At 35.3% G+C, this 26,580-nt stretch overlaps 1 protein-coding gene across 1 annotated transcript; it reads right to left on the reverse strand.

The window, feature by feature from the left end:
- On the reverse strand, window positions 1-23,904 carry PPP1R2 (protein phosphatase 1 regulatory inhibitor subunit 2). The gene is made up of 6 exons (XM_019723459.3): window positions 23,457-23,904; window positions 12,466-12,573; window positions 10,100-10,177; window positions 9,479-9,573; window positions 4,403-4,570; window positions 1-2,439 (listed from the first exon to the last, which is right to left on the reverse strand). Exons 1-6 carry the CDS (start codon window positions 23,576-23,578, stop codon window positions 2,393-2,395), a joined length of 618 nt encoding a protein of 205 aa, XP_019579018.1. The 5' UTR covers window positions 23,579-23,904; the 3' UTR covers window positions 1-2,392.
- Between the last annotated feature and the right edge of the window lie 2,676 nt (window positions 23,905-26,580).

A 26,580-nucleotide genomic window follows, 5' to 3' on the forward strand; every position in this document is an offset into this window, starting at 1 on the left:
TTGTCGTTATTACTATATTTATTACAATGTTTAGTGTACCTATCTAAAGGGAAAAATGTAAACAAAATAAAAGTCTAGGGAAAAACGGCACTTTGCTTTAATTTTCAATTTAAAGCTATTCTTATTTTAACAATCTATTTATACAATTATATGTCTCAGATTTTAAAGAACTTCACTGCTGATTTTCAGACTGAAAACACATGAATAGAAAGATGACACCAAAAGAGTTAAGCGGAGGAAGTGATATCAATTAAAAAGTTGAACGTAAAATCTACCATGGCTAGGCTAGAACTGAACATTGACAGAAAATCCAACTTGAATCATAAAGGTTCATTTCTTATCATCCAATACCATGTCGCTTAGGAATTCATGACTTGATGAAAAGTTTTACTCAGTTATATTCGACTACCTAAAATCCCACTGAGCATGCTATTTTCCATGTCTTACTCCCCTGAGATAACTATCAACACTTCCTGAAACGAGAAATGAGTTTGCCAGGCCTGTGATTGAAGTTTCAAGAAATAGTTTGTAGAAAACACCAAAACAATCAGTTGTGAAAACACCAACCAATCAGTTGAATCGGTTTTCTTCACTGTACAGCAGCTATTTCTACAAATAAAGAGTATGTGGATACTTTCTAAGAACTCAAAATGAGAAAACCAAAAACAGAGGTCTGTGTGCATGAACATATGGATACATATATGAATACAAAACCCCCCCAAGCGGGTTTAAACAGGTAAGAATACCTCAACATTCTAAATTCAAGAAGCAGAGATAAACACTGTTTTGTGATATTACTAGCTAACATGTTTTAATTAGAATACTATACCTGCAGTTCAGAAATGCTTTGATTGGATCCCATTTTAAAAAGACATTCAAAATAGTAAAAACCTTCTTCTAACAGCAAAGAATTCTCCCACTTTTTATTTATTTTGACATACTGATATTTCCATAAGCTAGTAAGGAGAAGATAAGCTGTCCAATAAAAGCCATTTCATATATACAATAGATAGAAATGATTTAAAAAGTCTGTTCATATAATGGATTCTTTGGGTACTAAAAAAAAAATTAAGATACAAATAATTGACTAGAAATGAAGCTATCACTAAACCAAGGTACACAGGAACTGCACTGCCTTTCAGGAAAAAAAAATCTCAATCTTACTGTGTTAGAAGAATAAAGTACATTTGTCATAGTATACATTATCATATTCCCTTAAAGCAGGGATTAAAGTTTTTAAATTAGAAAGTGTTCAGGATTACTTCTGTTTGTACATTCAGGAACTATCATCATATCACTGGTTACACACAATTCTCTCATCATGCAAAAAAACCTGTTGTTTCCTAAAGTCTAATTAAGTCAAACAATAAACTAGTAATAGCAATTTAATTAGCAAGCTATAAATCAGAGAGTAGAAATTCTGAAGTTGAATTGTATTTTCTCTCTATAGTACTGCTGCTATTCAATTTATTTTCTCCATGTATTAGAAGAAAAAATAGGCATTGACAGTCAAAATAAGATTTTCACTGTTGCAGCAAATGAAAGAATATGTGAGAGAAGGAAGAGTTCCTAATGTCATGATAATCTTTATGATCCTTTAATAAAGGTAAAGGATTATGTGCATATGTGGAAAAGAGTAAGAAATAAAGGCAGGTGGTTAAGATAGGTATATAAAGGGAATGCTGAGACTATATTAGAATTATATTTATTTAAAAAACTGATCTGAAGTCTGCCCATCAAGTGTACAAAAAAAAAAAAAAAAGCAAACATTAGTGCAAGTTTAACCTGATAATTTGTGAAAAAAGCTAGTTCTGGTGAGAAAAAGTTCAATCCTTTCCTTGTAAACATAACGAAACTCAAAAAGAATTTTAAAGGTAGTAGGCCAGAAAATAGCAATAGTAACTCTTATAATCCTTTTCAACTAAACAGACAAACCAAGTTGAAGACGTGTGTTAAAATACTTTTCAGACTGAATATTTACCAGACTAATAATCTGTTGTTCCAATTGGATGTTGATTAAAAACAAAAATTTGTAAGAGCTATCACATCTAGAAGTGAAGAAAATAAATTAGATCCCTTTCCCATCCCCAAGATATTGTTTAACCTCTAAAGCATAAAAAGCTATATATCTTACACAAATTAACCAGTGTTCTTACAAAAGTAATGCAGTTTTGGACTGATGGTATGCTGTATTTGTAGTGAAGTACTAGGCACAAGAATATATGTATCAATTAGGCATTTTCAGTCTAATTAGTCTAAAGTTATTTAATTCTTGACAACATATAATAACTGGTATGCATTTTGGTACTTATGTCATGAATTGTAGAGAACAAGAAGCAGTATAGTATAGTAACAGGGTTTGTATGTGACAATTCAGTGTTGAAAATCTCTTCTATGAACTCTGTGATTTATTTTGCAGTTGGTCACTTGTAGTAGATCCTGCAAAGATAAAAGAAAGTTAACATAATTTTTTGCCGTATATTATAAACCTTGGAACTACCTGAGCTAAAGTTCTCTTCCACTGCCATGGATGATAAACAAATATAAAGATCTAAAAAACAATAAGGTATTCTTCATGTAGGCAGATTAGTCTGACACGAAGAATGTGCATACTCCCTAAATATTCTAAAGAGCAGAACAGGAAAGTCTACTTGGTGATAGGACAAATAGGTTTCACGCTGAACATTTCTGTGAATAAATCAAAGCTGGATAGCTGACTTTATTATAATTCAAATATCCAAAGGTATAAAAAGATTTGTATTTATGACATCAAAATTATAAAATATTTCTTCAGAGTCCAGACATGCCACTTTTCTTTTTACAAAAACAGTAATAAAACAAATGGGAATAGACAGGGGTCGGGGGTGAAGGAAGAAAATGACAATCCTGAAAAAGTAATGGGTTCCACAGAACTTACCACAGCTGGTAAGATTTTGTAAGGAACTAAAAAGGGTAGAGGATAAATAAGGAACTTTCTTCCTTATGCCTTATTATGTAGTCTTTCTAGCCTTGTGGACTTTATGAAGCTAAGTAGAATATACTCCTATGTAAGGAGTACTTCATCTCCACTGAAGAAAAATCAGGCACTGAGCATTATCTTTAAACAAAAAAAATATGTTTATGTACTAAATGTGTGAAATCTCATGTCTTACAAGTAGAGATATCAAAAAGCCAGAGTTATTTTTCAAAAGCTGTGGCTTAAAAAAGAACTCCCTTTAACCTCTGGCACAGTGGTGCTGCTACAAATTTTCAGCGGCACATGAGGGTCATTCCCAGTGCTCGTCCAGAGTCACTAAGAATTGACGTTGAAAGTCGGAGTAGAAACTGATTAAAGCTTACAACCAAAGAAACATTCACTTTGAATACATCAAAATAAATCACCAAGATGTAGGTAAATGGGAAACACACGAATTAGGAGATAGGTAAACTAAAAATAGGTAATTTTAAAAGCAAAAGAAGGAGACCTATAACAATAATTACTCAAAATAAAGTTTAAGTTAAATGTAAGCTAAATAGACTATAGTGAATGAAATGGAAATGAAATGATGTATTATAAAAACAAACTGTATGAAAGGCTAATATGGAATAACAAAACATACTGTAATCCTGACATAATGAGACACAGTAGCCATCAGTTTCTATCATGAAATCACTCATATTTCATACAGGCTCACCAAAATAATAATATAACAATTATTTATTTCCCTAAAACTTAGCCATCTAAGGCACAACAAATAAAGCAAGTTACCTCTCCACTGAAAAGTATCAGTTTGCAAGTACAAAGAGTAGGTAAATGGGCACAAAATCTGCATTAGAGGTATAGAAAATTCACCTTCACTGAATACCAAAATAATAGTTTATTAAAAATAAATGAAATCTATTTTCTATGACTGATCAACAGTTGGTGGGCTGCAGGGGTAAGTTATCTGAGACTTAAAAAAACAAAACAAAACCAAAAATCAGCGAAATAACTTATCAATCCAACGGTGAAAAGAATCAACACTGGAGAGATATGATTAACTTTGTACCCGAAAGGGTGTTAAAAGAGATCTTCCATATTAAAAACAGGTTTCTTTTAAAAAGTTTCAACTTTAATTTAGATTATGACAGATAAAACAGGATTTAAAACATTAAAAACAAAATACAGCTTAACATAAAGACAAACATCACTGCTTAAAGGCAAGTAAACCAAAAACACAGCCATATAACGTGTGGTTTTAAATCAACTCTGGGCATAAAAACCTTATTTTGAAACTGGCCACAGGGGTTGAAATTTAAGAAACTTCTGGCATAAGTGAATCACAACAAAATATTCTGAGGTTCTTCAAAAATTTAAAGCAAAATATATTATTTAGGCACAAAGGATCACAAGATTCTCAATGATATTTCTGAATCATCTAACCTTGATTTGATTCTTCTGTATTCATGCGTTCTCCAGCTGCAGTCTCTGACATTTCTTCATCTTCCTCATCATCATTTAGGTCTTTTGAAATTAATTGCCTTGCTAATTTAATATTCAGTCCTTCATTGTAGTGAAGCTTCCGTTTCATTTCAAACTGTCGCTTTTTTTCTATAAGATACAAAAAATAGGTTTAGAAAGTCTTTAGCTCAAGGACTAGCACACTACAGCCTGTGTCTGTTGGTAAGTAAAGTATTATTGGAACACAGTCATGCTCATTTGTTCTTGTAATGCTTAAGGTCGCTTTTGTGCTCAATGGCAGAGCGGAGCAGTTGTAACAGAGACCACACAGCCCACAAAACCTAAAATATTGGATCGAATATATGGTGATGGAAGGAGAACTGACTCTGGGTGATGAACACACAACGGGATTTATAGATGATGTAATACAGAATTGTACACCTGAAATCTATGTAATTTTACTAACAACTGTCACCTCAATAAATTTAATAAAAAAAAAAAAAAAAAAAAAAAAAAAAAAAAAACCTAAAATATTTACGGTCTGGTCCTTCACAGAAAAAGTTTGTTAACCTCTGCTTTAGATGGTTCAAGTATATCTTAACTGGATTACAGGACTAAAGCCATTAGTTATATTTGTGAAGAAAAAAATCTCCAGAAAGAGTTGAATGGGGGGAAAAGCAAGCTGTAACATACACACATATACAGAAAGTCAGAGTACAAATTGAAGAGTATTATATACAAATCTGATGTACAAAGCCTGTATGTATGTGCATGCATACGCACACTGAGAAAATAAGACTCAACAATTAACAGTGGTTAATTCTGGTCAAGGAACTTTGGGATAATTTTAATATTTTCAAGTTTTCTATTTTTTTTTTTTTTTAATCGGGGAACAGTGTGTATTTCCAGGACTTTTACTGGGGAACAGTGTGTTTTTCCTAGGACCCATCAGCTCCAAGTCAAGTCGTTGTGCTTTCAATCTTGGTTGTGGAGGGCGCAGCTCAGCTCCAAGTCCGGTCACCATTGTTCAATCTTAGTTGCAGGGGGCGCAGCCCACGATCCCTTGTGGGAGTCGAACCAGTAACCTTGTGGTTGAGAGCACGCACTCTAACCAACTGAGCCACCGTCCGCCCCAAGTTTTCTACTTTTATAATTAAGGAAAAATTCCTTTAAAAAAGTCTTATGATTCATTAAGAAATTGCTATGATTTAAAACATTGCTAGCTAAAAACATAACCTCATTGCCAAAGTAATTTTAAGAAAAACCTGTTATAAGGAATACTGGAGTGATTCTAAACTATTCTTTCATTTATAGTCTTCTCCATGGAAACATTAAACTGGCAGCAAATCAACACAGCTGTTCATATTTTATTAATAGCATTTTAAAGATCAACTATTTATGAAGGAATAATTATAAGATTTTGAAATTTCTGAGACCAGTAAATTAAAAAACAAAAAAAGAGTGGTTGACATAAAATTGTCACCTGTTTATTTTGTCAAACAAGAACATTAAAATTCATTCACCATAGTTTTATTATGGTATTCCTAAAAACATTTTAATGCCAAAAAGGCATAGAGAAATAGAAATTTCTCAGAAGAAGGCTATTGAAAGTACTTTTTCAGTGTCCTCAAATTCCCACTAAATTTTTATCATTATCTATACTTAAACTTGCGTTTTAAAACAGGCATTTACAGTTCACCTCACTACTCACCAATCACTTTTCAAAAAAGTTCTGAGACCAACATCCATTTCAGCATCCCATAAGCATTTTTTGAAAATATCAAGATGGCCAGGCACCTTCTTCTTTACATATGAAAGTACTTTTGTGATTAGTTTTACTCTTTGACAGCACCATATTGCAGAGAGAAGTGAAATTTTTTAAAAAAGAGACCAAGAAAAAGACCAAATCCTCACAATTAAAATTTCAGTTATGTCTTTCAAGTATTCAGATGATGTACAAGACAATATTAAAACAAACAAAAAAATGGTTCTAATTGCCTCCAATACGAGATCAATTTACTAAAAAGGGTAACACTTTTTCTTATTACAAAGTGTCACAAGTTCATAATAGAAACTTAAAATCACTCTTAATTTCTTCACTCAAAAATTACCATTAATATTTTGACTCTAGACTTTTTCCTAAAAATGTTCATAACAAATATATTGTATATGTTGTTCTTTTCACTTACTATATAGTTAGGATGACCATTAAATCCCAGCATGTCCAGGAAGTCTCAGCTTATGCCTACTGTCTGATGGAACTATAATAGTGACCCTTTCTGTCGATATTAAAATGATCCAGTTTAGACAATAAAATATATAAAGACATAGTAAAATCTATGCTGTATACATAGATTTATATAATTTTAAAACGGTTACAAAATATTAAGTTATAATTTAATCTCCTATTCTTGGCCAAAGATTTTTGAATTCTCCTTTTCATTTTCAATGTTTTTATGATGTAATACACATATATTTTTGTTCATTTGTTCTATTATTTTCTCATTATTAACTATGATTTTTCAAACTGTGCGTCATGACTCTTTAGTGAGTCACAACCAGCATTTTTAAAAAGTGAAATAAAACAGAATAAACTGAAACATACCACATATAGTAAAGGTGAGTAGACTTATATAATTTTTGTATTTGTAATTTTATATACAAGTATACATATATATTGAGTGGGATATGGTCAAAAGTGTTTTAAAAACAATGGAATTAAACCCCGGGAAACTGAATTGCTAGATCAAAGGATGTCATTTCAAAAAAAAAAGTTTTTGGCTCATGTATTGCCATACTGCACTGCAGAAAAGCCAAACCACTTGTCATGCCTACCAATAGTGTATGAGCCACCCATTTCTCCACATTCACACCAAAATAGAAATTGTCATTCTTTTAAATCTTTGTTGATCTGAAAGGAAAGAAAGCTACCATATGATACTGTTTTAATTTGCAGTTTCTTATTCCTAGGAGTTGATACTACAGTATTTCTCTTTTGTGAATCATATTTATAGTCCAAGAAAATTACTTCTTTTTAATTCTAAGAGATATTAAACTTGGTTTTGCTTGTTATAGTATTATAGTTTGGAATACTCAAAATTTACTATATCATTTAAAAACATGCAATGTATTCATTTCATAAAAAGCTGCTAATACAAGTGGTCTCAATCTTCTTTGAATATTTATATTCCTTTTATTTATAATCCTTATATTGTAGAACACAGTGCAAGTAGTACAAGAACATTCAGGTTTCAGGCCCAGCTCTAATAATCATCAACTTACCATGTGGATTAGACAAGTAAATTGTCCCTTTTTACATTTTCTTTTACTATTTTACAAATGATATAATGGAGAATATACCAATTATTTTAAGTTATTTACAGTTAATATTTACTCAGCACTTACAATATGCCAAGAATCAGTGCTAAGTGTTTTAAATTCTTTATCTAATTTAATACTCACCAATGACTCTAAATATTATTATAGTTCCCAATTTAGAAATGAGGAAACCGAGGCTCAGAGAAATTAAGCAAATTAGACAAGTGACATACTTGGAGTTCAAACTTAGATCTGTCTGACAATAGCCAATATCTTAACTATTATGATATCAGTTATAGGGTAATTTTTTCTAAGAATTTGTCAATAGACCAGGATTTTCAGACATGCAATTTGTTTAAAAGCAATAAACATCTATACATAAGCATCAGTAACTCTACTAGTGGGAACTGACCTTGTGAAATTGTAACTAGTCAATGGTTCCCCCTGCTGGCTAATTCATGGAATTACAATTAGAGGAAAAACCCCTTAATGAAAATTGTCAATATAGATTAGTAACAAATTCCCTGTTCTCAATAGATCATGTTTTTACAGAAAAACGAAGAAACAAGCTCTAAACACAATTTCAATTTGAATCCCTTTTCAAAGGCCTTTTGGGGGTATACTCTGGTAAAATAAGTCAGGAAGTCACTTATGGTAGAAGAGATATAATACAATTTGAGATTATGCTAAATGTAAAATTTCTCTCTTGTACAACAATTAGGCTCAGACCATCACAGTTTCATTGAATAAGCTGTATTCTGAAGACAATAGGAAGGACTAGCAAATTATACCTTAGCAGCTACATATGACAAAGATTCTGACAGTTAACTAGCAAATATTGGGAATCCTAGTTCTCAAGTTTCTGAACTACTTTACAGTATAGGTAGTCCCCACATTTCAAGGCTTCAAGTACACTACTACTTTCTTTTTTTCTTTTTCTGTGAGGATGTGTGTGTTTTTCTTGCATATTTTTTCCCTAGTTATAGGCTTGGTTTTTCCTTTTAAAAATAGTTGAAAATAAACTATACAAACAATTTTTAACTCCTAAGATGATTTTATATTCGCATGGTTCAAAAAGTATAAAAAGCAACAAGGTGAAATATCTTCCTTCTCTCCTTACCTCCATAGGTAACCGCTGTTACTTGTGAAAACTGAAACCATGAGTAGATAGCAACACCTGAACCATCTATGTGCTGTAAGGGCTACAAGAGCCTCTTCCATCCTTGTTGAGAGGCTATCTTTACTCCTTCCTATGACACAACTGGTCTTTGTTTGATGGGACCGAATAAAAATTTTCACACTATGTCTGACTATCTTGGTTCACTTGTTATATTTTAACACTGTCTTAAAACAGAAAAGGCACAAGCAAATTGGAAATTAGCTTTGACTTCTATCCACTTTAGAACTATTCAAACACTCAACGAGAATAAAGCACTAATTTAATAAATATTTACTGCGTTATCTACTCTATACCAGGCTCCAAAAAAAGGTACAAAGACAGAAACACTAATAATTATTTAAAAAATGGTACTCTTTTCCCAAATTCTTGAAATCAGGGGGAGAAAAGCTGTTATATAATAAACTCACACAAGTAGAATCTGAATTTTAAAATGTTGCTCCCTAACTTCCCACCAAACCACTAACCCAAAAAGGAAAACCATTTGTAAATCTTCCAAATAATGATTTATTTTAGCAAAACTTATTAGCATAATGCTGAGAATGGAAAAGGAAATAAACTACCTTGTTCTTCAGGTGACAGGTCACTGTCCTCATCTTCACTGCTTTCTTGTTCATGAACCCGATACTTTGGCTCTGAGCCTTCAGCAGCAGCTAATCTAAACAACATTTATAAAAAAATCAACACTGTAATATTCTTCTATTAGTTAGGTGACTTCCTCAACTTTTAAGTCTCATAAAAACATCTGAAGATCATTAATATACTAGCTATCACCTGGTAAGGAAATAAAAAGCAAGAGAGTAGGCATAGGTGTAGAAATCAATAAACAACAAGGAAAGTGGAAGGTGACAAATCAACGAACAGCAAAGAAATAGAGGTTTTTTGGTTTGGAATTCATTTATTTTTGCCTTTCTCACTTCCATTTTCAAAACCCAGGAGGCAGGATATTAAAAAACAAAACAGAAAAAAAACTCACAAGGAACTGACACAGAATCTGCATACTAGGCTCTGATACTTTAATCTTTCTGTCACCTGCATACCTTGATTTTAATCTACAAACAAGACTATAAAGGTTATGAAAAAACATGTTTTATTTATACTTGTACAAATAAAGTAAAATGCCTTTAACTCTGCACAATTAAAAAGAGCGTAAGTGAAAATGCTTTATAGTCATCAGTACTTACTTCTTAGCTAACATATCTGCGGTTAGGGCTTCAGTGCTTTCTGAATCACTCAATGCATCTTCATCATCACCTACCATACTGGGACGACAAGCAGATTATAATTAATTAATACCTGAACTACAATTTTTCAAGCAGAAAAACAAGGTAAACATAATAAATCTATTGCCTTAGTTAAAATATAAACATATTTAAAGCTCTGTTGTCATCTTTGAAACTTAATTTTAGTTTCTATTCAATGCAAATATTTAAAAGTGTAGTACCAATCAAGAAAAGCCTTCAAATGATTTTTAAAAATTACACTACTGTGACCATGAAGATAAATACTGAAAACTTGAATCATCTGAAAAAATACTTTCATTATTCCACCCAGTTGAAGGAAACAATAATGCAAAAAAAAAGAAAAAACAAAACAAAAAAACCCATCTGGTTTTAGAATATGTATTGGTACATCATCCTCAAGATAGAGAAAAATGATCTACGTAGACATAAGGTTAGGTAAAAATAACAAATTGGATTTTGAACTAATCCAGGAAGTTTAAAAGCTATTTAGCTTTCCCGATCTACCTCCTAATGAAAAATGTGTTCTTCATTTAATTGTGAAAACAATCATCTTTAATTCTCAAGACACTGGTTTATACCTTTCTTGGTTAAAGAGACAAGTTAAATACGTGCTATAGTTTATATGATGCTGTTTTTTTCCAAGGGAAGTTGAAATAAACTAAATTACATTATTGTATATAATTAAGCAGAGTAGGGTAAAATAATCTATCAATTTGTAGAATTGTTCTATAGAAAATTATAGGCTATGTTATAAAATTTACAGACGAATTATGTGTGTTTGTGTGGGTACATGTATATAAAAGCAATAACTTTTTGTTATACTAATGTGAGATTCTTAGGTAGTATAACATGATCTCTATGATTCTATGAAAAATATCTTCTCTGTTAAATAAAACTCTTTAAAAAAAAAAAGCCATGAAAGAAACTGGTAAAACAGAGCACTAAACTGATAAAAGCATAGCACATATATGTGTACATACATATAGCCTCAATCACTTAGGGACCAAGTACCTTTTAGAGACTCTCAAAGGAAGAATAGGTAAGGTAAAAAGAGAAACAAAGCAACATCAAACATCTACCATTCTAATTTATTATATTTTAAATATAAAGTCTAAAACTAATGGCTACAGCTATTTTTTTGAATCATGTTTGATCTTAAGTTTTAGGATAGTTATCTCCAACCAACAAAAATAAGTAAGGGATGTCTACTACCTTTATTGGGAAGAAAGAAAGCCCTGATTTTGGCTTCTGGTATAATAAAAGTTTTAAGATGTTTTAAAGTATATGCTTGCAGGCTTCTGGTATAATAAAAATTTTAAGATGTTTTAAAGTATATGCTTGCAATTAGGAGAAAAACAAGGATATAAACTTTTCATAAATTGTATGTCTATTTCTTCCCTCAAGTTTATGAATATTGGAATGTTAGTATCTGTACCTCCTTATTTCATTCTTTCTTTCTACCCTTTCCACAATATTCAAGTTTATTCTTATTTTTATTATTATCAAGTTATTTCAATGTATCTTCTTCCAAAGTTTTCATCCACTGATTTAAAACAGAATTTCTTAACTCTATTTTAACAGTAACTTCTGTATTTAAGAGTATGATGTCTTACTTCAATGACAAAATACTTTAGTTCTGGAAATTTTTATTTTTTCAATATAAGTTAGGGCATGATCTGAATTGGGTATTTCTGGTTCTTGTACAACTCCATCTTCTCATAATACTTATTGGTGCATTATTTTTGTCTTTATATGAATCACTGCCACACACTATTATTTTAAAATTCTGGAAGACTCAAAACTGCCAACATTCACAACGCAATTATCTGAACTACAATATAATGTAAGTTCAAAAACAAGGACATCAAGCTAGTAATGACAGTTGTCTTTGAATGGGTTAAAAAAGTTACTATCTGCGAAGTTATCCTTTTCTGCAAAGAGACTGTATAACCCTGATTTCTACTTAGGAAGCAAACAAGCCCAATTCCCATCTTCCTTTTTATAAACAGATTATTTTAAGGCAGGCAAAAGTCACTAACGTGTGTGCATCACTAGCAGATAGCGACCACTGAGGTGCAACAAATAAACACTTACTACTACAAGTATAGTGTACAAAATGGATCCCATTATTTTAAAGTTACATATTACTTATATCATTACACAAAAATATGCAGTTGGGTTATTAATTAGTGCTCAGTAACAAATATATAAACAAACACAAATTCAAATCAGCTGTTCTCCAGAAGTTCACATCAAATGAAAAATGTAAACACGTCAAAAAAGGAATGATGTCTACAAAACATTACCTATGGTAAGGAGTGCTCGGTTCATCTATTTTCATTAAACCATAGTCTTTGTCTGCTGGGTGATATGTTGCCAGGATGTTCATTTCATCCCACTTCTGGGATTTCTTACTAAAATTAAAAAGAATTTTTCTTCAATGCAGTGAAAAAGAAAAACTGTGCACATTTAAAATTCACAACCGTCCAAATCACACATTTCAATTCTATTTGACTGTTAACTTCTATTTTTACATCTTTCTTGGAATAGAAACTGACTTAGGGTAAAAGCCATAACTAATTACAATAAAATATCAGTAAATATTTTATAAAATAGTTAGTGCCCACATATTAAAAAACACCTTATTCAGAATCTTTGCCAGGCATTCAAAACACTATTACATTATGATATGCTTAGTCTTCATCTGGTCTACAGAATCAGTAACAGCAGAAATTGAAATTTACACATTGTTTGATCTCAGTAGTTAAGGATTTTTGATCTACTATATATTAGTTAACAGCTTGATTAAAACATAACAGTAGTTCCTTGGCCTAAATTTTTCAGAGATATCCATAACAATCAAGAGAATGAGAACATAAAATTATAGAGAAAACCTCACTAAATTCATATACCACTAAATATTTAGGTTACAAAAAAGTAAAATTACAGCTGTTTTTGTTTAAATCTAGAAAAGTAAAAGTTTGCTAAGAAATAGTATGTAGCAGTTCCCCTTTATCTGTGGAGGATACATTCCAAGACCCCCAATGGATGCCTGAAACTGGATAATACTGAACGCTATATATGAGGTGCATACGAAGATCAAACAATACGGTAATGTTTAAATAAAATAAAAAAATTATTACAAAGACACACTGCCATTAATTCCCCTCAAAATACCCCCCACCCCACCCCCGCTTTGAACATACTCATCCCATTATTCTTGCCACTTTTTGAAGCAGTTCTCAAAGTCCACTTTCATGAGTGTCTTTAGTTGTGCTGTCGTGGCTGCCTCATGTCCTGAAACATTTTGACTTTAGGGAAGAGCCAGAAGTCGCATGGTGCCAGATTTGGTGAATAAGGTGGATGACGACACACCATAATGTTTTTATTTGACAGAAATTGACATACCAGAAGCGGTGTGTGACATGGAGCATTGTCATGATGGAGGATAATCTACGGCACACTTTAAAACACACATTCTTTCAACCATAGCTCACACCCGACTGCACCAAACAAGTTGAATGAAACACACTGTTACTAAGGTTCGATGTGCCTCTTCCCGTATTGAAGATCCCTGCCTTTCTGTTGGATGGCACTCGGCAGCAGCATTCACCGTATTTTTTATCACAATAGACAGGCTCGGTCCCACATCACTTCTGGTACGGCAATTTCTGTCAAATAAAAACATTACGGTGTGTCCTCATCCACCTTATTCACCAGATCTGGCACCGTGCGACTTCTGGTTCTTCCCCAAAGTCAAAATGACCATGAAAGGTAAATGTTTTGAATCAATTCAGGACACTGAATTATGTCTCATACTATGTTTTTTCCTATACATACATACCTATGATAAATTTTAATTTATAAATTAGGCACAAGATTAACAACAATAAAATACCACAATTATATAATATACTGTGATAAAAGTTATGTCAATGTGGTCTCTCAAAATATCTTACTGTACTCACCCTTATGATGTGAGGTGAAGTGAATGACATAGACATTGTGACACAGCACTAGGCCACTATACAAGGATTACTTGAACAAAAGCACTGTGATACTGGCAGTCAATCTGATAACCAAATGGCTACTAAGTAACTAATGGGCAGGTAGTGTATACAGTGTAGATACACTGGAAAAAGGGATGATTCACACCAAGATTTCATCACACTACTCAGAACGGTGTGCAATTTAAAACTTATGAATTGTTTATTTCTGGAATTTTCCATTTAGTATTTTTGGACTGTGGGTAACTAAAACTGTGGAAAGCAAAAGCACGGATAAGAGGGGACTACTGTACTTAGACCACATGGGATAAATCTACTTAAGAGAAATAGAAATGTTTTAGAAGTGTTTTATGAACATACATTAATATCCATTCAACAAAATATTTGCACAACTACTAAAGTGCTCAATAATTAAATGCATTAATTACAAATCCTTATCTACTCATTAAAAAAGACATCAAAGACCTCTCTGCCAGACAACTTCCTTCCAAAGCCTTCCTTTGTTTTATTAAGAGGCGAAGTCTGGCCCAGACATATACTCCACAGGTGACTGAGACTACAACTCCCAGTCCCCTCCCCTCCTCTCCCAAATAGTCAGAAGTTGCCTAATGTCTCTTCACCATGAAATAGTCAAAATCTTAAAAGCTTATTAAGAGTCAAAAAATTAAGATATGTAGGTCATAAACACAGAAACAAGAGTTCTTCTTTAAAGAACTGCTTTTTTATTCATTCAGCGTGGAACTCACCTGACTTTTCAACCAATCATATTTAAATGTTGCTAGTATTAAAAAAAAATTGATTGAAATAGACTAGGTAAATAGACCTTGCTTTACAATATTGATTTCTTTAGATGCCTAGTTTCTGATTATCTACCATAGTAATAGTGGGTCTTGTGACAGTAGAAAAACAACAGAAACTTAACTGGGAGGTAGATGTTTAAGGTTCAAGTTCCAGTTGCACTTCACTAGTCCTGTGACTATAGGCAAGTCCAACAAACATCCTCTCTTGGCCTACATTTACTCTACATTGAAATTATAATAAAATGGAGTTTTAATAACAGTCTCCCCCCCCCCCCCTTTTTCCACCTCCCCTCCTCCCCACTCCAGTTCAAGCTGTTGTTTCTCAGTCTAGTTGTGTAGGACACAGCTCCCAGGCCCATGCTCGTATTATGAGCCTTGCACCCCCTGGCTGAGGCAGTTGGTCGTCAGTCAGCCACTCACAGAAGCTCACAGCAGCTCTCGCTGGCTGCCGGCCACTCATGCTGGCCACCCTGTGCTCATGGCAGCAAACGGTAGCCCACGACTGCACAGCAGCCCACGGCAGCCCACAGCAGCTCACACCGACTTCCAGCTGCTCACGGCAGCCCAGCTCCAGGGAGAGCCATTGTTCACAGTCTTAGCTGTAGAGGGCGCAGCTCAATGGCCCATGTGGGAAATGAAACAGCTACCTAGGAGTTAGGAGCAGGGCGCTCCAACCACCTGAACCACCTGTCCGGCCTACAGCCTTTCAAATTATGATACAGAATTGTTGAGAAAAATCAAATGAAATAATGTCCATGAAACCAAATTATAAAACCACCACACAAATGAGTTTTTATGATTTTAAAATCTAAAGTTTGGGGTTAAAAATCCTAAAAGTATCACTTAGCACTGTAGAGAATGGTTTGAGATAAGGCATTCTGAAAAGATACCTAAATTGCTTTTGTACTGAATGTCTTCTACCTTTGCCCTGCAAGACTCAAAATTTAAATGATTCTGAAATATTTAAGATCTGCCACAGAATGAGTTTTTCTAAAAAGCAATCAGTTTTCTATTTGACTAAATCTAGTTTCAGACAATTTATTTTGCAAAATAGTTCTATTATTTACAAATTTCTATAAATTTAGAAAGCAAATGATTAGGTTTGCTCAGTCATATTCTATATAAGGAAACGCACAATGAAAAGATATATACTTCTAAAGATTTAGATAGCAGAATTGATTGTGAAGCTTCTAATTAGAAGGATAATGAAAGAATGCATTCCAATTTTAAGAGAAGTAGATTAATTTTGTGAAGAAAGCAATTAATGAAAGAAGGGAGGCCCATGATCTGGTAACTAAATGTTCCCTCCTGACAGATAATGTCTCTGAAATGACAGACAGAGTCCAAGTCAGAAACAGAAATGCAGAGGTCAAAGTTTCATAAAACCTATATTACTAGACAGCTCAATTAAGATTTCCTGTTAAAGATACTGTAAAAGAAAACTAGCATATCTCTATTTGTATAAAGCTCAAAAGCAGGCGAAACAAATATGTGTAAGGATGTATAGTAAAATGATTTCCCAGTTTGTTTGCCATAAAAGTCAGGATAATGGTTATGTTGGGGGGAGGAAGAAGGAGAATGATAGGAAAGGGCAGGAGACATTTCTGAGGTAATGAAACATTCCTTTTCTTGACCAGGATGGTGGTTACAGAGGTGTTTGCTTTATAATAATTTCTTAAGCTGTGAAATTATATTTAATATAATTTTCTGTATGTGTATTACATTACAATAAATATTTAAAAAATAAACACACATCAATGACCTTGTTGGGTGCTCCCTAATCTCAAAGTAAAACAAGTTATTTCCTAAATGATGTTAACAAAATTAAATTAAAAATGAAAATTTATCATCATTACTGCTTATGACAGAAAAAAGACGACGGACCTTTGGAGTTTAAAAGATATCTCTAATGGGGGGAGTGGAGAAAACCAAATACCTTGTAAATCTGTTTTGTGAGCTAATGCTAGAAGAAAAAGAATGGTAGGATACAAGCAGAAATGCCATTTTCTTAAAATTAAGAACTTAAAAATCACAATCCCAGGACCTGAACCCATTAACAATTTTGATTTCTGCATATTCTTTCTACTCTGTATAATAATAGATGAAAAAAACATAAGCTATCAATATATATAAAACATAGTATGTATATATAAAAATTCATACGGTACTTATAAAAATACATACTGATAGCTTTCACATCAGTATATGTATTTTATCATAAACTGCTTGTATTTTCTAGTCCTTACCTTTCCAATAAATACATAATATTCAATAATATATTATTCACCTTGAATCCAAGGTTTTACTATTTAAAATAAAGCAGAAATGAACATATTTGTGCATATCCTATTCAATGATATTTTTAGGATAATTTGCTAGGATAGGCATATCTGGGTTAAAATTTATCAAGAGCTTTATAGTTCACTCCATGTTGCCATATAGCTTTTTAAAAAGAGGACTATTTGTAATGTCCCCAAATATTACCAAAACTTTCCCAGGATTGTGTGTGTGTGTGTGTGTTTTCCACCTGAACAGGTATAAATTAGTATTTAAAAGTTGTGTGTTTCTTTGCTTATTACCTAATAAATAATATGAAAAAAATACTTTACTTTTCTTGTATGAATTATGTTTACATCCTTTGCCTATTTATTGGAAACCCCTTATAAATTTATAAGAGAAGGTTTAACCCACATTATATGTAACCCAAACTTATCTATAAGATATAAACCACATTGTATATAACATTATATATAGCCCAAGTTTTTCCCAGTTTGTTTGCCATTTACTTTCCACCATAAACAGAATTAAAGTTTTTTTTATATATTCGAATCTTCACTATTTCAACACAATACTAAGAGAAAACGAAGTTCTTAGAATTATTCAGACCCAAAGAATTTAACAATGTCTTGCAAAAACATGAATTTAAATAAGGACAAAAGACAACAGGCTCCAAAGAATGCTAGAATTCTTAGGTGGAAAGTAGTGAAGTAAAGGAGACTGTCAGCAGAGTACACTGGATATGAAAATTAGCACCTCTAAAGTTTTGGTAGAATTAACATTAGTTGTAGAGTAACAAAACCCAAAGGAGTGAACTTGAGTTTAATCCCAACACTATAAGGAACTGTTCCTGTGACCTTTGGGTCATTATCTCCACTTAAAAAAACAGGGCCACCACCATTTATACTGCAGATCTGTTGTGAGGGTGAAAGCACCAGTTGGTTTCAGTTTCCTCCCTCACTATGAATGACTGGTTTTCCTGCAGCCTAAATCTGCTCCTGAAAGTTACTGCTTCTCACTTTCACTTTGATAGCTCATATGATGCCATCTCAAAGACCTGCTCATACTTTTTTTTCCTTTCTTAAATTTTTTTTTTTAATTGGAGAATATTGGAGAACAGTGTGCTTTTCCAGGGCCCATATGCTCCAAGTCGTTGTTGTCCTTCAATCTAGTTGTGGAGGGCAAAGCTCAGCTCCAAGTCCAGTCGCCATTTTCAATCTTAGTTGCAGGGGGTGCAGCCCATCATCCCATGTGGGAATTAAACCAGCAACCTTGTTAAGAACTCACGCTCTAACCAACTGAGCCATCTGGCCCCTTACTCATACTTTTTGTTGCCTGTGATTTGCTCATCTGATAGTTTTAGCCATGCTTGGAGTGGAAAGCAGGATTTTGCTTCAAGATGTTAAACTTCAATTGTGCTTTTCAAGAAATGATTCTTTCTTTAAATGAAGATTTAACTTAAGTGGGTTGATAAAGTACAAGACTTTGAAACTTAACACATTTAACAAAAGCAATTAGTAAACAAAACATCACTTTTGGAAAATTTTTACTTAGTGAGCCTTTGACTATGTGCCATATCCCTTTATAGGCAGAAAAAGACAAAGTTGAAGCATGCTTATATAAAGTTATATTAAAGGAAATTAATTCAAGCACAGTATTTTCAAGCAGAATTTGCCTACATTACCTAAGACTACTATAGAATTTGAATTGAACACAGTGATTCCAAAGCATATTGTGTAATACAATACATTGAGATATGGGAAAAATTAGATTTTTATATTTATTTCCTAGATTAACATTTGAGGGGGAGGTACTGGGTTAAAAACTTTACATTTACTAACTTATTTAATAGTTAAACTAGGTTATAATGAATAACTCACTGGAAATCACAGAACTAATAAGCAGATAGGACCTGAACCCTGGCAATCTGGTTCCTGATTAATCACTAGCCTAGACATTTCTCATATGATAGCTTTAGTAACATTCAATATACTTTCAACAATTCCAAAAGCACGTTTTTCTCATTTTAGTATGTCTGAAAACAGTATCTTTATTTATTTATTTATTTTTTTAATTTATTGGGGTGACAATTGTTAGTAAAATTACATAGATTTCAGGTGTACACTTCTCCTTCCATCACCATATATTTGATCCCCCTTACCCTCATCTCCCACCCCCCACCCCCCTTGAAAACAGTATCTTAAAATGGATGGCCTCTTGTAACTGGCACTATATTTTTCTTTCTTGGTGGTACATAAAATCATGGTACAGCTTAGAATCAATGGTGTCGTTTTTAAAATGCACATACTAACTCACTGTGTTACATTAGACTTTCATGAATTATGTGCTATATTCAAGGTATCCTGAAAGAATCGAAATTCCCCAATCATAGGCGATAACAGTGGAGTTTATATTATTTGAAGTGTTTTGCAATGTACTGAGATTTATCTATACCTAATTACGTGGATTACAGATTCTATCAATTTTTAATAGTACCTGACAAATGGTACCTGAAAAAAAGCACTCACTGAACAGTACAAATGCAAAGTATAAAGGGAACAATAAGAAAATAACAGCACAGATACATCCAAAAAAGATGGTCTGACAAGAACTGTATAAAAAAATTCTAAAGACTGTATGAAACATGGCATTATATAAAGTTCACTTTAAGTGTATATTTAGCCTTGAGATATTATCTGATATATATACATATATATGTATATAGATAATGAACACATTTGAAGCTTATTTGAATTTTTTCCTATTAAAAAGATGCACAATGAAAAAATTCAGCGACCACTGGAATAAGAACTCAACTTCTGTCCTTAAAAAAAGTCCCTTGGTAACATCTCCTTTTGTTAAATAAAATGTTATGTTAAATAACATCCTCTCACAACTGAGTTGGCTGGAAGTGGTATGTGCAGAAAAGGGAAACTACAACTGCGTTTTACATGATAAAGACACCAATAAATGGCATGGTTATTCACAGATTCTGAATTTACACATAACCTTACTTGCTAAAATTTATCTGTAACTCCAAAATCAACACTCAGAGACACTTTCTCAGTCTCTCAAAGATATGCCCAGAGCTGGGAAAAATTTGAGTTGCCTGATGCATCTTCCCAGCTGAGGTTAAAGGAGAAGCTTTACCTTCTAGTTTCAGCTCTCATACTGTAAATAAGTGTTCTTTTTGCAGTCTATTTAGTATCACGTTATTGCTTTTTTGTGCTCTTTGTTGGTGAATTTGCTGTCAAAATGGCTCCCGAGTGTAGTGCTGAAGTGCTGTCTGGTGTTCCTAAATGCAAGGAGGCTGGAATGTGCCTTCTGGAGAAAATATGTGTTAGATAAACTCCAGTTAGACATGAGTGACAGTGCTGCTGGCCATGTGTTCAATGTTAATGAATCAACAGTACATACAATCAGATGACTTTAAACAGAAATATTAATTAAAAAGGTTAGAGATTGATTGGTTAATGAAAATGTAACCAAAGGCTTGCAGGAACCTAACACAGTATTTCTGCTAGGAACAATGATTCAGTATTCACTAATTCAGTGTTTGTGGTGACTTTATAGAACACAACTATGGAGAATAACCAGAACTGACTTAGATTCCTGGTTGTTTTTATATTAATATGAAATTCTTTTGCCTTATACTCTGTTCCAACATTTAAAGTTAGACCATTACATTACACTTATTAGTTTCTGAATTTTAAGTGCATTGTAACTGAAAGAACTATTTTTCATTCCTTTTATATGAAAGGAGAAATATTGGTTGTATTTAAATAAAACCTTACAAAGTTTGTTCCATGCATGTTCAACTATACTTTTATTGTTTCTGTTCAAAGAGGCTCTCATAAAGTTGCTAATATTGTTTGCATGAGCTGTGACATAAATACATAATAATGTATATTGTACAGGTGACCCCTTGAACAATGCTAATGTTGGGGCGCCGACTCCCCCAAAACTTAACAGCTTACCATGAACAGAAGCCTTCCTTACTGATAATATAAACAGTTAATTAACCTGTATTTTGTGCTATATATTATATACTGTATTCTTACAGTAAACTAGAGAAAAAATATTAAGAAAATCATAAGGAAGAAAATACATTTAAAGTATTTGAAAAAAACCCCACACAGTTCAAACCCATGTTGTTCAAGGGTCAACTGTATTACCAATAGAATTAGTTTCTTTGCTTTAGTCATATAACACTGATCATGAAAAGCCCATCCCCTTTACGACATAATGAACCTGAACCTCAATGAATTAGGGCTTGCTAGTTCTCTTTAAAGGCAGGTCTATAACTTCCTAGACAAGTCAATCCAAATCACCCACCTTGCAAAGGACCCCTGGTGAAATCTGCCTTGCTAGCAGCTCCTACATAAGGAGAAACCCTGTGTTGGTGAGTCAGTTTAGCACAGTGGCTTTCGAGGCAGAAAAATGTGGAAATAAATGCCAATTATATAGAGGCCAATCCTATATAGGGTGGGGCCACAGGATTTTACCACAAAGTTGAAATAAGTAGCAGGAATAAGTAGAAGGAAGCAGAGAAAAATAGAAGAAAATTATAAACCACTTGGTAGCTGAACAAAAAGGAGCTCACACTAGAGAATAGCTAAATAACATAAATGCCAGTGAGAACCATAGTTCTGCTGAATACCTTGAAGCTGCCTAAGAGCCTTCTATGGTTTGTTTTGTTTTCAAATTATCTTGGTCTTCCTCTTACAGCTAGATATATTCTGGTGATATTGTTTTCTTAATCCGGTGACCTTCAAACATTGACCACCCCCGACCCCCATTTCAAACGGCTTATCCCAAATAGAAAATTGTGTTAAGAGAATGTAAGAGTCAAGCATCCAAAAGAGTGGGAGTGAGGGAATTGCTAAACGAACTAAGGTCCTTTCTAACCCCAAGGTCATGATTCTAAGCTGTGATCCTACTTATGTTTTCTTTAAGGTAACACAAATCCCCATAAATTTACCATTACCAAGTAGTAGCTCCTTTCATAGTCCTAAAATGATCCTTTAAACAGGTGTGCCCTAGTTCCAATATTCTAAGTTTTCCTGAACAGCCTCATTTTAGCTCTATGACTTTACAGATTTCAGTAATTTTTCTTAAGCCTTATTTCCAAAATGTAGAGTCCTTATAGTTTTAGTATCTTATACCAAGCCCTCTAGCACCACTAACCCAGTGGCGTATTTTACACTATATATACTGGATTGCAACTTTTTTTCATTGAGCATTGCACCTTAGATACCTTTCTCATAAACACCTCATTCTTTTTTAAAGGCTGGTATGTTGTTCCATTATACAAATGTACCATACTCAATATTTCACGTCTTATTAATGGGCCTTGGATTATTTCAAATTATTTACTATTCCACACAATGCTATGGGTCAACATCTTTTTACATAAATACCTGCGAATATGCTACAGCAACTAAATTATCACTGGATCATTTTCAGTTGCTACTTTCTGAACTATTCTGAGCTTAGATGTATTTTACAAGAACGAAGACCAGAAAGCACTTAAACCCTTTTTGCAGATGCAAAAATAATTAGCAATAAGTAGTTCTCCATTAAACACAGAGCAAAGACTCGGAAAATTTTGGTTTCTCTTAGGGGCAGAGATATGACAAACCAGGACCTGAGAGAGTGAGAGTGGCATGATGCTTTTGATAATGTTCACGAATAAAGGAATGACTGGAAAAAAGAAAATTAGAAGAATGGAGAAATTTTCTCTTTATTGGAGGGGTCTCTTATTAGCTTGAGACTAGAGTTCCCAAGCCAACGGTTCCCAAGCCAAGAAAATAATTACTGAAGAATTTTAGATACCTCAGATAAGAGGTTAAGAAACAATAAAAGCTTAACAGGTGAAGCCTTGAAATTTCAATTTGATTCTTTAAAAGTTCAAAGGTCACGGTGTATGTTTTGAAAATTACACATGCGTATACATTAAAAAATATATATATAAACACTTCATAGCTCCTGCCTTCTTTAAAACCACTCCACTCCTCAGCCCGGCCAGAGGAAGGAGACCCAAGCGGCTCCAGAGCCAAATCCACGCAACCGCCTTGCCCGCCAGCCCGCGCAAAGGGGTCCCGGGTCGGGGTAGGTAACGGCGGCGCCGGGAGGGCGAGGCCGCTCGGTCCGGGAAGGAGGGGCTTCCCAGGCCGACCCGGGAGAAGAGCGGCCGTCCTTCGAGATGCTCACCTCAGTTCTTCGTCGACACTCCTGCCGGGCTGTTCGGCCGAGGACACCATAGAGGAAGTCGTAGAGCTCTTGTTCTTCAGGATCCCCTTGATGGGCCGGTGCGAGGCCGTCGAGGCCGCCATTGCCCACCGCTCCGGCGGTCGGCTCAGTGTCGCTGCTTGGCGTCGGGTCCAGGAAGGAAAAGGCTGGATGCGAGCAGGGACTCGCCAGGCAGCCGCCGAGCCCGCTTGGAGCTAAAGCAGCCGCACCTGCTGTCGCGAAGACCGCTACCGGCGTCGTTGTCACCAAACAACGACCCAGACGCTCTGGCGTCCGGCCGACGGCGCGCGACTGGACACTCGCGCGCCCTGACCACCGGCACTCGATCCGCGGAGGGAAGCCGGCCTAGCGCCCCAGCGCCGGAGCGACGCCGACGCCAAAGCCAAGCGGCCCGCCCTCTCGCGATACTAGAGCGGGGCGGGGCGAGGGCGGGGCGAGAACAATGCCCACCTTCTCGCCCCGCCCTCTCCCGGCCCTTTTTTGTGCTCACCGGTAGCCGGATGGGGCCTCGGGAACCCAGGATCTGTTTTAGAGAGGCTTCAGAGAGGTTCCTGGCTTGCCTCTGTACAGAGTTATACGTGTCTCCAAGCACTTGTCTTCCCCCGCCGCCTTATAAAGTCCATATTGTCATTTTATATCTTATAGACCAGAAAACTGAGGCTCAAAGGTGAAACATCATTCCTCAGAAGTATTAGCTGTCTTTCAGAGAAATGATGTTTCGTTTCTTCCCTTTTAACCCGCATAAAAAGTTTAATTATTATAAAATCATGGAATATCAGCATTGAAATGATCCTTAGAGACCTAGTATATCACAGAATATTGACTTTTCTGAAATCAGAGACCATCAGCATTGAAATAGTCTATTTTTACTATTGGAGAAATTGAAGGACAATGACCTGACCACCATTGTCACACAGCCCATCCACAGCATATGGTCATAGAACTTCAGACTCCTGTCTTCCAGTCTGGTGTTTCCCCATTTTACCACATTCTCCCTCTGTGTTAATGATTCTATGGAAGGTATTGCTGGCAGAAGTTCCTAGTTTTTGTGGCTTTTTTTTTCTATAATTTTTTTTTTTTAAATATTTTATTGGGGAAGGGGAACAGGACTTTCATTGGGGAACATTGTGTACTTCCAGGACTTTTTCCAAGACAAGTTGTTGTCCTTTTAATCTTAGTTGTGGAGGATGCAGCTCAGCTCCAGGTCCAGTTGCCATTGTTAGTTGCCATTGCAGGGGGTGCAGCCCACCATCCCTTACGGGAGTTGAACCAGCAACCTTGTGGTTGAGAGCCCACTGGCCCATGTGGGAATCGAACCGGCAGCCTTTGGCATTAGGAACATGGAGCTCCAACCGCCTGAGCCACCAGGCAGGCCCAGTTTTGTGGTTTTTAATCTGTCTCCCCCCCACACCCCCAATCTAGGGAATTCACTTAAGGTAACCATCTGTGCAACACTGAGTGAAATAGGCCAGAAGCCTTGGGAGCTGTCTAGGTCTTTGTGAGGGTCCCAAAGGAGCAAAGCAAAAAAAACAAAACCCTCGCACACACTCCCCAAGTTATTCTGAGTCTGGGTGTGAATAAAAGATCTCAGGAAGGACTTTGATAAGAGAAAAGGAAGGATCTAAAGGCTCTAGGGTGTCAGAATATATGGGTGTCTGGTTTGGGGGTGCTGTGGATGTTGTGAGAAGTGGTTCTATGGAGTACAGGAAAGGGCAGAAGTTTGAAGCCACGGAAACAATCTCAGAGCTATGCTGTATTTAAGTCAAGCTAGGACCAGCAGAGGGAGTGGCGTCCACTCTAGCCACCAGCCTCTGCTTTCATGCCAGCACTGCAGTTGTACAGATGGGAAACAAGGAGGTCTCAGAGATTAAACAAGTCGCCTCCTGTTATGGATTGAATTGTGTCCCCCTAAAATTAAACTACGTTGAGGTCCCAGCTCCCAGTATCTCAGAATGAAACGTTATTTGGAAATAGGGTCATTGCAGATCTAATTAGTTAAATTAACATGAGGTCCTACGGGAGCAGGGTGGGCCCTACTCTGATATGACTAGTGTCCCTATAAGAAGATGGTGATGTGGAAACAGATGAAGAGGACTCCATGTGATGACAGAGGATTGAAGTGATACATTTATAAACCAAGGACTACCTGAGGCTATCCAAAGCTAGGAGAGGCATGAGACAAATTCTCCTTGAGCATTCTCAGAAGAAACCAACACTGCTGATACCTTCATTTTGGACTTCTTGTCTCCAGAACTGTGAGACATTAAATTTCTCTTGTTTAAAGCCACCCAGTTTGTGATACTCTGTTTTGATAGCCCTATACACCTCCTCCCCTTCCACTCCTACCCCCAGTCCCCAACTTACTCATCACCAGGCTTTTTCTCACCATACTTTCCTGATCAGGCCTCCTCGTCATCCTTATGACAGGCCAGAGCAGAGCAGACTAGTCCACCCAGAACTGGGCCTTCCAGGAGACCAGCCCCTGTAGACTCACAGACTACTAGGTCTGGAAGGGACCTTGTCAATCCCACCAGGTAGCTATCCAGCCTCTTTAACAACCCCAACAGCCAGGAGCTTACCACTCCACAACACAACTTATTTTATCTTTGGACAGCTCTGACTAAGGAAGTGCTTCCTTAGATTGAGCTGACATCTGGTTCCCAGCAATGCCTGGCCACTGGTGTAGGAGGTGGGAGGAGAGAATATGGATGGGGGAAGGGCTGTCTCTATCATCCCCGGATAGCAGTGATCTTACTCAAGTCTCCTATCTCTGGGCTCCAAATCTCATCTCCCTTAACACAGCCTCGTGCTTAGTGCTTCAAGGGACAACGCTCAGTTTATTGTCCTTAGAACTCTGCTCCTCAGGAACCACTTCAGGATTCCTGAAAACAATTCTTCTTCTTCTTTTTTTCATTTTTATTAAAGTTTATTGGGGTGACAATGGTTAGTAAAATTACATAGGTTTCAAGTGTACAATTCTGTATTACATCATCTGTATATCACATTGTGTTCACCACCCAGAGTCAGTTCTCCTCCCATCACCATCTATTTGACCCCGTTTACCCTCATCTACCACCCACCCTCC

Source organism: Rhinolophus sinicus, chromosome 17, assembly GCF_057876585.1.
Source record: "Rhinolophus sinicus isolate RSI-liver-muscle chromosome 17, RSI-T2T, whole genome shotgun sequence".
In the NCBI taxonomy this organism is placed as follows: Eukaryota; Metazoa; Chordata; class Mammalia; order Chiroptera; family Rhinolophidae; genus Rhinolophus; species Rhinolophus sinicus.

What these genes read in the sequence shown, in the direction of transcription:
- PPP1R2 (XM_019723459.3), bottom strand. Translation starts at nt 23,578, where the DNA reads ATGGCGGCCTCGACGGCCTCGCACCGGCCCATCAAGGGGATCCTGAAG. An exon ending in AGTGTCGACGAAGAACTGAG is followed by an intron (nt 12,574 to 23,456) that starts GTGAGCATCTCG and finishes TTTTAATTTTAG; the next exon opens with TAAGAAATCCCAGAAGTGGG. An exon ending in GCAGATATGTTAGCTAAGAA is followed by an intron (nt 9,574 to 10,099) that starts GTAAGTACTGAT and finishes AATGTTGTTTAG; the next exon opens with ATTAGCTGCTGCTGAAGGCT.